This window comes from Lethenteron reissneri, chromosome 13 (assembly GCF_015708825.2).
Source record: "Lethenteron reissneri isolate LAM-NWPU_2019-01 chromosome 13, ASM1570882v1, whole genome shotgun sequence".
NCBI classification, from domain to species: domain Eukaryota; kingdom Metazoa; phylum Chordata; class Hyperoartia; order Petromyzontiformes; family Petromyzontidae; genus Lethenteron; species Lethenteron reissneri.
In genome coordinates, this window is record NC_083791.1 from 992,615 (window position 1) to 1,008,140 (window position 15,526).

The window sequence follows — 15,526 nt, forward strand, 5'->3', positions numbered from 1 at the left end:
AAATAGAAACACAAATATAGTATACTTAGAAATGTAATGTAATACAACAGAGAGTCGGATAACATAACAGTCAAGACCCTACCTGGTTGATTACGTTCTTCCTGAAAATGCTAAATTTGAGAGAGAGATAAAACACAGAACCAGAGACATATAGACAGACATATAAGCAGACAGATATCACAGAGATACATAGAGAGAGAACAAACATAGGCACACAGAGAAATCACGCCTCTGGGTCGAGGCTTTAAATAGAGAGGGGGGGGCGGGGGTGGAGAGAGAGGGAGGGGTTTGTCAAGCTTTCGCACCGTACCACTCATCGTGCTACTCATTGACATGCTAATTCCTCTAACCCCTCCCTCTCTCTCCACCCCCGCCCCCCTCTCTCTATTTAAGGCCTCGACACAGAGGCGTGATTTCTCTGTGTGCCTATGTTTGTTCTCTCTCTATGCATCTCTGTGATATCTGTCTGCTTATATGTCTGTCTATATGTCTCTGGTTCTGTGTTTTATCTCTCTCTCAAATTTAGCATTTTCAGGAAGAACGTAATCAACCAGGTAGGGTCTTGACTGTTATGTTATCCGACTCTCTGTTGTATTACATTACATTTCTAAGTATACTAGATTTGTGTTTCTATTTAATTTATACCTGATGATTGCTTGTGTTGCAATAAAAACGTCGTATGCTAGTATTTAATTTATTGTTTTATCTTTATACGTGACTTTACCGAAAGAACCAAAGAATAATTCCTGCAGTCACGAAAGCTCCTAATTAAGTTTGATTATATAGCTGGTTGTGTTGCCAAAGTAATTGTCAAATTAGTGACAGTATTTGGTTGCCGGTATAAATATTTACACGAAACAAGCCACTTCGTTGGGTTATAATTTGTGGCCAGGTCGCTTCTGGAAAAAAAGAGCTACATAGCTCAGTGGGCCTTACCTGGTAAAATAAAAAGTAGTTTAGTTGTAATTTTGTCTATTTTTGTATTCTTTAGATGTTCTATTACATTTTTTTTTACAATTGGTTGTAAAATTAGTTTTGTAATCCTGCAAGTCTCCTTTGTGCCCTTGTCATGGCTCGCCGTTGTCACTCTAGGTAATGTTAATTGACAATTCAGAATGTCAGCCATGGACATCGCAGCGGCCTAGTATGCCCGATTGAGGAATGTTTATCAGAAACGAGTCAAAGGGATTCGACAATGAGCACTGAGGCAGTGCTCATCTGCAGGCTACAGCCCTGAGCCAGTGATGGAAACTACACGTTCCTATGGCGGGGGCGAGTCTATCCATAGGACAACCACTGGTGACTTCCTCACAAAGTGGTTGTCGCATGATGAGGCGGGTTGTTGTAATTACCGGAAAAACGTCACGGTACTCAAGTTGTGAATGTTGTGGGTTTACTCTCCAACACACAAGCGGTGTGCTCAACTAGTCACGAGCTGGCATGTTTAGTTTATGTGACAAACCTTAACTAATTGGCTGTCGGGTGGTGGAGGGTTTAACGACACATTTATATTTACGCGATCTCACAAAAAAACCCCTCTATTATGGATAAAGTGGTGTTTATTTGATCGACCCCAAAGAGATGATGGGCTCAGTCAGCACCCAATCATGAATTGAACTCACAACCTTCCCTATTGCGAGCCGCTCACTCTGCCACCGAGCCATCCGGCCAGATGCAGTAAATACCGGGAGTAAGAACGTTCCGCGATGAGCATCCTGCAAAAATATTCAGCACAGCTATTTTGGTTTTTGCACCGGCAGGAAAAATGCTTCATCTCTGCAGCTGACAATAAAATAACACAGCCTTGAAACGTTAATTAATGAAGGCCTTATACCGAACATTTACAGTGCGCTGACTTAAAAAATATTGAATCTGGCCCTTTTCCAACCAAACCGCAATGAAATGTAAGATTTTAACACGTGATCATTTGAGCATTTTTGATAGCAGCTACACAGTTTTACACGAGCCTAAAAATAAACTTTCTTTTATATATCTCTTTGCAGTCCTTTGGTTCAATGAATAAGAGAAAGGTGGAGATCGGAAAACATTTTGATCAGGTCGCTTCAAAGTTCTCATATCCATTCACTGGTTGCAAGAACAGCGTGCAGATCGACGGTCGGCAAAATGCGCAGCCCTGCAATGTCCTGCTCACGCGAGCCGCGTGCTCGAAGGATGCACTCACTCCAGGGATCCGCAATCTCCACCGTTTTCCCATCATCCCCGTTGGTTCTTGTATCGCGATTGCCACTGCAACTCGCAGCGTCACCTGTCTTTGGTTGCCGTTTCAGCGCGATCTTTTCGTCTTCGGGTTCTGTGTAAATTTGGTTGGAAAAGAAAGGCGATTAGGGATGGTTTTTCTTTTTTTGTACGATAAAAAAAATTACAATCCAAAATTTTGGCAAATTAAATATTGCTTCATATTTGTTACTTGCACCAATATATCAAAGGCCATGGACATACATTTTACAACCCCGCGCACACAAACAACACCACAAAACCCTAACGGTGCCGTTCACACCCAGGCTATGAAATCGTATTCACAATAAATAAATAAAAAACGACCGCCGAGAGCCGTACGCCGCTGCTGAAGGTGCCGCGTGAAGACGATTTGCATTTCGACGGCCTCCGAATGTCAGTGTGGGTCTCTGTCTGGCACCGAGAGGGTCACGGTGAAGAAACATCTCCTCGGCACAACTCTCTTGTCGTTTTCACTAAGGAGTATTTTTAGAGAAGCGAACGTCAATACACAAATCAAATGCAGCGTGGATCGTATTCAGTATGACGACTGTGACGGCATGTCATTGTGAGGGAGGTGATTGTCAGCAGGTATATCCTCGGTATAACTTGCAGGGCATGAACCGCAGGTGTGCTGATAAATCTGTTAAAACTTGCAACATAATGTTAATGTTATAATTCATATTTGTACGCAGCTTTTGCGATTTTGATTGTTGTAATTGACGACGCATATTAAAATTAGTTTAAATCCGTATGCGGAGCATCGTGGTGACCGCATTGCACTATGAACCCGAGTTCAATTCCCACTCAAGGCCAATTACAGTGGAGAATATTTATATCGCTCCTGGGCCTCCCCTAGGTCTACGCGGCCTCAAATGAGTATCTGGGGCGATGTGTAAACATCATCACTGGGGAAACAAAGGCATGGTGTTGGTCACCCACCCCCACGTGTGCCGTGTCTGCATTCATAGGTGCTCGCTAACAGCACTTGCCCCAACAGTATGTGAAAGGCTACGTGGGGAATCTTTGTCTGTCACCAGATCTATGTAACTGTATTGACACCGGACTCAATTTTCGGGCAGCCTCCGTGTTACTTTCTGGAGCGTCTTTTAAAATATTGTTCAAGAACGTGGTTATCCTCTGTATTTGATTTTACACGTGTTTGAATTCTGCCGGCTTTTCCCAAAAATAATTTGGCGTTCGTAATGTCCGTCAATGTTGGTGAATAAACAGGCAGTTTTTTTCTACTTTCTCCGTAAGGCATAAAAGACACGCCGTATTTTACACGAACACACGCGCGCAGTGCGGAACGAATTCCAGAGATGTTTCCTCCCGGGCGGGTTGTATCATAACGTTTATGCAGCGGTAGCACCAGGTCAGTTACAAAACTCTATACGTGAAAGTTACAGCACCATAGGCCATCTCACCGGTGAGTGTGAATGTGCGCGCAATGCCACAGTTGCAATAGCCTCTTTAATACTACAGCTGTCAGCATTAGCAATGGATGTGGTGTCACGGCGAGTGGTAACCAATGGGTCGCGATAGTTCCGCACCATTCCGCCAACACTAAGTGCGTGCCGCGTTAGCGACCGGGGCAAGCGGCGTCACCCGGTTGACATAGATCCTGTACTATGTACAAATAAGTACATTTTTTGTTTATAAATATGCATTTTATATTCGTAAAATTTAAACACAAAATTACAATATCTACTTGGCTAACTTGTATTAAATAAAGAGCACCGTTTGAATACTGCTGTATTTATATATTTCATTAATGTCTCGATTTCATCAAGACCTCTCAGCCTACTTATTTCGGCAGCGCGCCAATCGTTCGCGACGTCTGGAAGTCACTTTCTTTTAAGTGGCGAAAGATGAGAAGTTGACTGAATGTCTTGTAAACAGACGTAACCTACGTTGGGTTTAGGTGTAGAGTATTTGCAAAACACGCCACATAAAACCATTCAAATGATCAAAACACCATGAAGTGTCAGTAGAAATAAATTAGATGTTCATTAACTAGTAATTAGCCAAACTCAGCACTGTAAGTTTATTTTGAAAAAAAAAAATTTCAGGTTATGTCAAATAATTAGCACTTTTGTTTTAAATAATAACGCACAATATATTATAAAATTCACTGTACGCACGACAACCGTATGTCAATTTGGAGCATGTGGAACTCGAGCGTGCGTGCGCGAGGTGGAGGGCGATCGGGAAACAAGATGGCTGCCACGGAGTAGTCGGCTGAGCGCCGACGAAACTGAACGGGGGGGGGGGGCACCGCGACGCCCAACCGAGCCCAGCTGGGCCCCCCCGCCCCCTACCCCTCACCCCCACCGGGGGACAAGGCGCGCAGCGACATTGGCGGTGCATAGCGAGCGTCTTCCCAGAACCCCGGCGAGAGCGTGGGGGTTTCTTCCTTCGTCGAGGACGGTGGATGATCGCCGAGCTTCAACCGTCGCCACGGCATTACCTGCTGCTTGTCACGGGTGTAGTCGTCATGTGCCTTTTTGTTCAAGTTCATAGAGCTATGTTGTTATTAATTAAGGCTGATAAAAGTTGGCCAACATTTGTCGCGTTTGTCAATGTTCCTCAGCTCTTACTGCGAGCCACACACACACACCTGTTTCTCTGCTGCTGCTGCTACTACTGCTGTATCTCTGTGTATGAGTGTGTTTTGGAGATTTCCCTTCAGTCGTCATGACAGATGTATCTGTCTCACTCTCTCTCGCTCTCTCTCTCGCTCTCTAAGCAGCGTGTGCTTGGTACTGAGGTAGTAATTTCTCAGGCATTTGCAGCTCAGGTGATTGTGATGGATCGTGTCAGGAGATCCGCTGATCTATGGAAAAATAAACACAAGGCCATTCTTATTATGATGACTGTTATTAGTATTATTGTTCATTCGTTACATATGTGCGTAATCGTAACACAACACAGATCACGAATCGGCAGTCCCAGCCCAAAACGACAACATTGACGTTAACCAGGTTTTATTCACCAGCAAAATATATTTAACAGATATTATTTTGCTGGTAACAAGGCATTCTGGGTAAAGACAATAGTCCCTGAAATAGCTTGCGGATGGTAGCACTGGCAGAACGTACTCGAGACGTAATTCTTGGGCTGTGGACGCGTTCGCCACTTGCTGCAGGGGTTCACACTTCGAATCCAGCGGCTGCCCTGGTTAATACTTAACATCTCACCACCATGGGTGCCACTTTGGTGAGATGTTAACTACCCCGTCTAGCATACAGGATGTAGTGGGTTCGATCCCGACCATGACACCTGCTGTATATTTGGAGTTTGCATGTCCTCTCTCTCTCCCCGTGGTCGCGTGGATTTTTCCCTGGGTTCTCCGGTTTTCCCATTCGCATTTAGAATCAACATCACATGTTTAAGAGTATTTCGCTGCTATAAATTTCCACACGAAAAGACACTTTGTTGAGCTATCATTTGTGGCCAGGTCGTTTCTGAAAAAAGAGTTACATAGCTTAGTGGGCCTTATCTGGTAAAATAAAAAATAGTAAAAACATTTAGTTTAGTCTAATACTGCTGGTGTATTAACCGGAGTATTAACTGGAATTACACTCCGCGCCATCTGCTTCACAGCGAACATTGACGTTTCCCTGACGTAATTCGCAAGAGAAGGCCATGGTGTGCCGGCGTCGAGGTACAAATTTGACAAATTCGAAAATTACACCGCAAACGACTCAACTGTGATCACGCACACAGCGGCAGCCATCACCACCCCCACCACCCTACTGGCAGACTAATACCCCGAGTCACGAGCAAACCAGACTCATCTTGGTCTCTTGAGATCTCAGGTGGTTACACGGTTCCTGGCCTGTGGTCCCCGGACCACTGGTTGACCCACAATGCCGAGGGGCGTACTTTACAAAATACATTTCTGTCCACAAACACCAGATCCTTTACTGCGCGATGGACTAACCGTGGTTTGCGAGTCCAGAAGGGTTCGGAAGCACTGATCTGGAGGGCGTTTTGGTTCTACTCTTCCACCCTGGCCAGTCTTGGAATAAATGGAAGTAACCCACACTTTAACCCACCGTGAGCCACTGGTGGCCCCTGGTGGCTTTTAGTGCGGCTCCTGAAGTGCAACCCCCCTCCAAAACACAACGTGTGAAAGACCCCCCACCATCATCGTGCTGCTGTCAAACCCCCAATGGTTTCAAACGTGTGGCGGCCCTCACACTGATGATGTCTTATCGGCAAACGTGGCCCCCCTTCTGAAAATTAGTGAAGGACATTGGACAAAACACGCCGTGGCCCGTTTGTAATGCTGCTGACCGGACAAATGCAGTGGCGCTCGCGTTAAACAGCCACACTTTGAAAGCATATAAACATTCAACAGGTTTCGGAGTAGCGTACAGTGTTCAACATTTAATCGGTTCCGTTTAAAATGTAACCTTCATGGGGTTTAAAAAAAGATATATCATGATTACTTCTGCTCTCAACCAAAGTTCAAGTTTATAATAATAATCTTGAAGGAAATGTTTCTCACCTAAATTAACGAGGATTTTCGTGGCGTGCCGCCCCTGCGAACATGAAGGAACAACAAATAAACAAACCGCTAATAATAGTAAAAATTGAAATGTATACAGCGTCGTTCATGCAAAACTACATCTCATAACGCTGTACAGGACAACAGCAAAAAACTATTATAAATAAAAATAGTCTTTCGCAGAAAAACAACACACAGCACACTCAAACCAAGCTCAACTCAACTGTTACCAAACACAACGCAGCCACTATCATCGTCGTCATCGTCAAACGTCGCCATGCAGAAGAGTAAGAACATAATAAACGCTTCCTTCCCGTCCTTGTCACTCCACGCTCGCGCGACCCCATGGGCCGCACGGATTAATTCTGGGTGTGCGTCTCGTCAGCGCCATTGGTTCAACACAAGCAAACTCCGGACCAGTTTCAACATTCGTTGTCTCATCAGCAATTCAGGATTGCTTGAAACAATCTGACAAACTCCCAGATTTGAATGCGATTCACATTATAAACGCCCTTTCTGCAGGCTATTTACAAGAGGGTTATAATTGTTGTCAATATAAATAGCGTTACGAAGCCAGACCCAACACACCGGCAGTGTGGTGAGTGAGTGGGGTGGTTATGTGAGTGAGAGGGTGAGTGATTGTGTTGGGGCCGACAGTGTAGTGAGTGAGCTGGGTGGGTAGGTGAGCGAGAGGGTGAGTGAGTGTATTGTGACTGGCAGTGTGGTGAGTGTAGTGGGATGGTTAGGCGAGTGAGAGGATGAGTGAGTGTGTTGTCACGGACAGTGTGGTGAGTGGGGTGGTTAGGTGAGCGAGAGGGTGAGTGAGTGTATTGTGACTGGCAGTGTGGTGAGTGGAGTGGGATGGTTAGGCGAGCGAGAGGATGAGTGAGTATGTTGTCACGGACAGTGTGGTGAGTGGGGTGGTTAGGTGAGCAAGAGGGTGAGTGAGTGCGTTGTCCCTGGCAGTGTGGTGGCTATGGTTCATGTCATACTGTTAGAGGGTGCATGATGGTTGTGACTGCAATGAGAAGTGATCACCCTGGCGCTGCTGGTTTCAACTGCCCGGGGGCATCCCCAGCGTCACCGGGGTCCTCCGACCTGGGTGACGACACGGGAGGGAAGGGGGTCAACGGAGCACCGGCTCGCTCGGCCGCTCCACAAGCGCCTGCTCTCGCGACTGCTGGCGAAAAGGGGCCCTCCCCTAGAAGCCCAATGGAGCCCCTTGTGGAGGATTATTGGCCTACTTTTCGGCCGGCCAGACGTCTTGGAAGAGGTTGGTGGGGAGTGCTCATATTTTACGCCGCCGCACGCGACCTGCTGCCGATCGGCTGGCTGTGGTGTAACCCGTTTATGCCACCGAGTGGACAGAGGTGGCGGGGGGATGGGGGGGGGCGGGGAGGGGGTTAATGAAGCTTTGCCCACCGCACCAGGAGATCGAATTGAAGTGGTGACCTCTACGTCACAGTCCTATGCGCTCACCGTTACGCCACAGCAGCGGCGGTATCCTCAACACCAGTTCGCCGCTCACTGCAGAGGCTCGTGGTCCTCGGTTCGAATCCAGCCGACCGCCCTGGTTATTACTGCAACGCGCATTAACCAAAAAATACTACGCGCCATCTCCTTCGCAGTGGATGCTAAAGATCACGTGGTGTCAATCGAGATAAATCTGGCAAATTGCGTGCTGGAGTCATGGTCCAAATTTGCACCATTCGGAAAATATTTCGTGCCAATGAGATTACACGAAGCTCCCCCCTCTCCCACACTACTAGCAGACTGATGCCCGCTTGCAGGTCAGGTCCCGGCTCACACTGTGCTAACTATTACCTAAAACTTTTTTTATTTTAGTGACCTGGCTATCACAAATGATAGCTCAACGAAGTAGCTTATCACATGGAAATTTATAACAGCCAAGTACTTAAAACGCACGTTGATACTAAATCTGGAGGGAAAAACCAGAGGAGTTGTAGAAAAATACACGTGATCACAGGGAGAGAGACACGCAAACTCCAAATATACAAGCATCAGGGTCAAGATCGGACCCACTACCTCCTGCATACCGGGCGAGGTAGTTAACATCTCGCCACCGCTGCGCGCAGAGACAGCTGTCAAACATGGCGAGGTGCGAGACGCGAGTTGCCCGTCGCATGGAGGGAGAGCGCTCTCGGACGGCGCAGGCGCGCAGGGGGAGCGACACCACCCTCACCGTCACCCTCACCATCACTGTCGCTGCGAGGACAGTACCTGCTTTTCCTCCGAAACGCCGACGCCCCCTCCTTCAGCCCCTCGTCCTCCTCCTCGGGCGTGCTGTCCTCCGTCCTCGTGGACGAGGCCGCCCGTGCTTCGGGCCGCCGCGTCGAGCGCGGCGAAGCGCCCACCGAGGAGGACCCCACGCCGGCCGAACCCTCGCTGGTCGACGTGCCGGGCAGGACGTCCCCCTTGGGCGAGGCGGAGAATTCCCGCGGCTCTGTCCTGCTCTTCCCGGCGGCTGCCGCAACGGCGCCAGCACCGCCCGGCTCCGACCGGGGTGCGAGGGCCGGCGGGTGGAACCGCGGTGGGCGGTACGGGGGAGGGGCGCTGTACTCGGGCCCTGAGAAGGGCTGAGGACCATGGCTCATCGCGCTCGAAGGGCCCAGAGCCGCGATCGCGGACGGGATGTCTTCCCGACCCATCCGAATGTCCCTGGGAGGCATGGCTGTCGACATCCTGCAGAGCCCAAGAGACAACGTTCTGCTGCTGCCCCTATCGGCGCCATGGTGGTGAGATGTTAACTACCTCGCCTGGTATGCAGAGGGTCGTGGGTTTGATCTCGACCCTGACACCTGTATATTAGGACTGTGCGTGTCTCTATCTCACTCCCTGTGTTCGCGTGGATTATTTTCCAGATCCTCCGGTTTTTCCCTCCACATTTAGAATCAACATACGTTTAGAGTATTTGCCTGCTATAAATTTCCACACAATAAGCCACTTCGTCGAGCAATCATTTGTGTCCAGGTCGCTTCTGAAGTAAGAGCTATATAGCTTAGTGGGCCTTACCTGGTAAAATAAAAATAGATTATCAGTAGCAGCCTACCTCGATGATTCATCGCTAATATTTTGGGTTGTAATTGATGATCTTGCAGAATCCGTGTCATTAGCACCCTCCACCCCCTGACCTCGGGTCTTCATAACACAAATTTGGCTAGATCATTACATGGACTCGCTCAAAAATCGATTTTGAATCATAATGTTGGCTGCGAACGTGTTAAGTTGACTTATCTCTGCTTGTTAAAATATATGGCATAAGAACAGACGAACTTAGAAGTATTGTTATACAGACTATTGCCGTGATGTAAAACAAACAGGATAACAAAATATTTATCATCAGCAGCAGCCATGATCTATCCACTGTTTGATGTACCACAGCATCAGTGGGGGAAACTTAACTGCTTCCGCCTATGTATGTATGTATTTTGAACTTCTTTCGCACCACAGATGTGTCACTGTGTCTCTGTGGGATGAGACAAGGATGTCTTTGTGTCTCTATATACGAGGGGATGTGGTTTGTCGGAGGAATTGCTCAAGGCGATCGAAGCTGCTTGCAATCAGGGACAGCCGCCGGGGACAACACGCGGGGGGGGGGGGGGTCTGTGAGTGTGACACGTGGGGGGGGTCTGTGAGTGTGACACGGGGGGGGGTCTGTGAGTGTGACACGGGGGGGGGTCTGTGAGTGTGACACGGGGGGGGGGGGGGCTCTGCGAACGCAACACCAACCTGATGCCGGCGCGCAGCTCGGGCTGCGTCCCCGAGTAGGAGACCGAGGAGGACGGCCCGCTGCGGGGAGAGCGCTGGAGCCGTGGTGACGGTGGCTCCAGGTGGACCAGGTCCTCATAGTTGGGTGGCACGTTGAGCCGTGCCTTGATGTCCCCGCTGGGCGAGGTGCCGCCGCCGCTGCGCGTCTCCTCCCAGCCCGACACACTGTAGTACTGGGGGGGCGACACCGAGTACGCCGTGGCAGTGCGGCGCGGCGCCAGCGAGCGCGGCGCCGGCGTGCGCGGCGGCGATGACGCCACGGCGTAGCCCGCGGGTGAGCGGGGCGGTCCCGCCGGGTAGCCCGCAGCCGCCCCCCTGGTGGGTGACGCGGGGTAACCGGCGGCGGCGCGCGACAGGGACGACGAGTATCCCAACGCGGAGCGCGACGGAGAGACGGAGAATCCCGCCGGGGAGCGGGTAGGAGACCGCGGGTAGACGAGGAGCGAGCTGGGTGCCTGGTGCGAGCAGGAGAGGTCGGGCGAGGTGCCCGCGCTGCTGATGGACAGCACGAGCTTCCGCCACTGGCCGGGAGAGAAGGACCTCTGGCGGCTCTCCACGTGCAGGATGGGAACGGCGCTCTCGAAGCCCTCGCTGGGCCTGCCCACACCGCCGTGGCCGTGGCCGTGGCCGTGGCCGGGCTCGTGGGCTGCTCTGCGCTGACGAATGGGCATGGGGAGCGGCCCCTCGAGCATGCCGATCACCTCCGACTCCTGCGCGAGCGAGTGCGCACGTCACCACGTGCGTGCGTGTCACCACATGTGTGCTTGTCACCATGTGCGTGCATGTCACCACGTGCGTGCATGTCACCACGTGCGTGCGTGTCACCACATGCGCGTCACCGCGTACATGCGTATCATCGCGTGCGCGTCACGAAGTCCACGCCATGTACACGTCGGTTGTTACCCCGGACACCCTGGCTAATGACACGTTCCACCTCAAATGATTTTCCCGGTAGAGAACAAAAAATCTTTGGACAAATTCATAAATCCGAAATAGTATAACGCCGATCTCGTTTGCCATTCAGTGACCGTTGAGATATTTTACTCTCGGACAACTTTCCTTCCATAAAAAAAAACACCTAAAGTTTATACATTTCCTGTGAACGTTTGTATATTTTATCATTATAATTCAGGTTTGATTCGTAACATCAAGATGCTAATTGAGGGCACGTACAGTAATTTTATACAAGAATTCAAATTTCACAGCACACCTACAGGGAATACATATAATATTGAGTGTCTCATATCAACAGATTCCACGTCATTATTCCTGCATAGCTCTCCGATGTGTTTTAAGTTCATACCATATGTCGTTTGGCACGATGTCCGATGTTTCGCTCCACGTCCTGGGAGCTTTTTCAGGGACAATTCAGGTAATAATTTGGTTCCTGAAGAAGCTCCTAGCATGTGAAGCAAAACATCGGACATCGTGCTGAACATCACACGGGACGAACCGAATGCACCTGGGAGAGGTACGTGAGTACCTGGGCAGCAATTTACAGGTGATTTTGGCCAAATCCCAACTCAAACTCCAACACAGGTCGTCTGTCCCTGACCGAGCAGACTGGAATACACATCCAGCTGCGCTTGACTGCACACGAGAAGCCGCGCGATGGGGGCGAGGTGCGTACCGGCTGCCTTTGCGCTCCGATGCCATAGAGGAACCTCGAGTCCTCCCCTTGACCCCTGGGGTGCCTTGCTTCCATGCCCTTTGACCTCCCGGCATCAGCGTGGTGGGCGTATGGCGAGCGGCTGGACGTGCCGCTCACCTCCCGGCCAAACTGCGAGCCACGCGGCGGTCCTGGCGGGCACACGCGGTGGCCAGTTGGCACACGTCCATCGCACACAATCATCGCCGCCGCGACCCCTCGTGAATATGGTCATTTGATTCTGCACCGCACAGCGCCACACCGCTTCCTGTCTGAAACAACGTGGAGGGACGAGGCCGTGGACAAGTAAATTCGCGCTTGGGAGGAGAGCTCCACAGGCAAATAATCTTTGGCCGATTTCTGACAAAAGATAATAAGGTGAAGGTGCAGCCCTGCAAGTGTCAATTGTTTGCTCATGCCACTTTTGGCAGAACGGCCTCCACTAGTGGAACCCCCTGGAGAGAGCCCCTCTAGAGGGTAATTGGCCTACTTTGTAAGAGGTGTGACGTACCCTATGCTTTGGCCCACGACACGCGACCTGCTGATCGATTGCAGTTTTCCAATTTCTACTGCTGACTGGGCAGCTGTAGAGAGCAAGAGGAGGGAGGGAGACTCCTACCCCCCATAGCCGCCGCCGCCTCCCCTTCCATGTCCGAGTGCTGGAACTCCGGGTACATCTCCATGTCGCGGACAAAGGGGAAGCCCCGGATCCTCCGCTCGGACCGCGGACTCCGCTCGTCCTGCGTCTCGGCTCGCCGGGACGGCGGCACCTCCTCCACCTCCTCGCCGTCCACAGTGAAGCGCCCGTCGGGCCCGCGGCTGATGAGCTCGATGGGCCGCGCGTCGCGTTCGTGCTTGGAGACGCTGTAGCGGCCGTGGCCGGAGCCGCGTGTCAGCTTCTCGTAGAGCGACAACTTCGGCCCGCCGGCGTGCCGCCCGTCGCCGGGCCCGCCCGCCCCCTCCGTCCTGGCGTAGCCGTCGGCGGACGCCACGGCCGCCGCGGCCGCCCCCATGGCCTCGCCGAACGGCTCCTGGTCGTTGTCGTCATCGTCCGTCTCGAGGCCCGTGCGGGATTCCCGCGAGCCGGCGCGCGTCCGGTCCGCTCCGTTCGCTTTGTCCAGAGAAGACCTGCAGACGGCACGCGGTTTGCGAGGTCAACGGAGGTCGCCCATCCGTTCTGTGCGGATGTAGGCTCCGGGTCTACCGCTGGCCTGCGGGGGGAGGTGGGGTCCCTGACTATGATTACGCTTGCAGCGACGCCTGCCCGGGGATGGCGACTCCTCAAGGGGTCTCCTCTCCCCCCCCCCCCCCCCCCACAAACGGTTGTGGCTTCAGGCCGTGTTCGCTGTCTGCCTGCGATGCATTTCCGTACTTTCGATTATGACCATTTGGGCCTCTTCTATGTGCTGTGAAGAAGGGCCATTGCCCATAACGTCGCCTATTATAATGTTTTTTTCTCATTATACGTGTTGAGTTGATTTCCCGTTATGGTCGGGAGGGTACAAGAGGGATCGCGAGGAGCTATAACCAGGCGAGACCTGCATGATAGGTAACATACATCGCAGGCGGCAATAAAAGTTCGGCAAATCAAACAATATAGCGTGCAGCTTCTAAAACAACCTAAAACACACCAGATCGAACTTTGAACAGCAAACTAAGATTATAATTATATTAAACAGATGTTTGAAAAAATATTCTCAATTAAAAAATCTAACGTTGAAAACAAAGACCAAATGAGAGATACAAACCGACGATGTGCGGGGGATTGACAAGGCCTCACCGTGCGCAGGCGAGGAGTGGAGTCGACCACCTCCGCTCACGATGTCCGAGTAAATGGCAGAATAACGAAACGCGCCATTGCCGCCGATATTATGACTCATACGTTGTTGTGTAACCCTCCGCCACCCGACGCGGCCAAATTAATTGAATTTCCACGTGGTGTAAGAGCGCTAACATGCGATGTACGTAGCCAACTGTGCTAATCGGAGCTGCGGGGGGAGGGGGGGAAGGACAACAAACTAAACACAAAAAAACAGTGTCTAAAGAAATGAGTTTTAAATCTAGGTTTAAGAGTGCACAGCTCCAGCGGCTTACTGTGGAGTGTTCAAAATCGGTTGGTTATGCGATGTGGTGATACCTATTTAAGAAGTCAGGTCAGGTAACAGGGTTATTTTTACTTGCTTTCAAGACCTGAAGATACTCAATGCAGTTGCAAAAGCAAAAATGTTATGTATATCCAGTCGCCCGATTTGACTGTGAGAATCGTCCCTGGTGTGAGCTGAACCGTCAAGAATCGGCGCGTGTCGTTGGACCCTTATCCGGGTGACAATTCATCGTCTCTTGTTTTGGCTGTGTGGGGAGGTGGGAATGTTTCACGATACAAAAAAACAACCGGCCAGATTATTACGTAGCCAGACCCAAAAAAGTATTTATTTGCCATCTAATAACTTGCCAACAGCTGACACGGTTGACTTCGTTCGTGAGTGAAGTACAGGGACAATGTTACACTACGTGAGGATCACACTGCATCGGATATCGCAGTTGTACTGGTTCTGGGCCCCCCAGCACCTACACAGCCACGTGATTTTGGAGACGGATTAGAGGAGATGCATCCTCATTCACGATGGAGCTCATAGTGTTGGAGGGGGACTGGGCTAATCTTGTGGCACATACAGAGAGACACGCAAACTCCAAATATACAGCAGCCATCAGGATCGGGATCGAACCCACGACCTGCTGCATACCAGGCCAGGTAGTTAACATCTCGCCAACCGTCGCGCACTGCTGGCTATAGCTGGCTGGCTCTAGCTGGCTGGCTCTAGCGGCCTGGCTCTAGCTGACTTGCTCTAGTGGTCTGGCTCTAGTGGGCTAGCTCACGCGGCCTGGCTCTGGCTCTAGCGGCCTGGCTCACACGTCCTAGCTCTAGCGGCCTGGCTCTAGCTGGCTAGTTCTACTGGCCTGACTCATGCGGCCTGGCTCACGTCGAGCTTGCTGCTGCAAGTCGCCAGGCACGCAGGGTCGTGCATTCCCTGTCGGAACGTTTCTGCGTAGTAAGGCGGGGGGGGGGGGGGGGGTTCAGAGACAGCGAGCCCTGCGCCATCGCATGTCTGTCCGAGTGTCTGTCTATGCGTCTGTCCGAGGGTCAAACGGCATCCCGAACCACGTCACATTCGGCAACACGAAAGAGCATGTAGCAAAAAACAATGGTTTATTTGTAACACGATAAGTGAAACATGTGCACGTCATCTTCACCGTTGTCACACCGCAGTGCGATTGACACCGTTACCGTATCATCAAAGGAAGCACCAAGTAAGCAACAATTTTTGAAATCAATCCAC

At 50.8% G+C, this 15,526-nt stretch overlaps 1 protein-coding gene across 1 annotated transcript in view; it reads right to left on the reverse strand.

Annotated features, from left to right (window-relative positions):
- Positions 1-562: 562 nt before the first annotated feature.
- The window catches only part of IGSF9B (immunoglobulin superfamily member 9B), a 164,567-nt gene continuing 149,603 nt past the window's right edge, over positions 563-15,526 (reverse strand). The window contains exons 18-24 of the mRNA XM_061550827.1: positions 12,808-13,316; positions 12,171-12,340; positions 10,502-11,250; positions 8,993-9,454; positions 7,790-7,849; positions 6,752-6,785; positions 563-5,071 (exon numbers count right to left, since the gene is read on the reverse strand). Coding sequence (XP_061406811.1) covers positions 6,752-6,785; positions 7,790-7,849; positions 8,993-9,454; positions 10,502-11,250; positions 12,171-12,340; positions 12,808-13,316 — 1,984 coding nt within the window. The 3' untranslated portion in view covers positions 563-5,071. The remainder of the gene's footprint in view (positions 5,072-6,751; positions 6,786-7,789; positions 7,850-8,992; positions 9,455-10,501; positions 11,251-12,170; positions 12,341-12,807; positions 13,317-15,526) is intronic.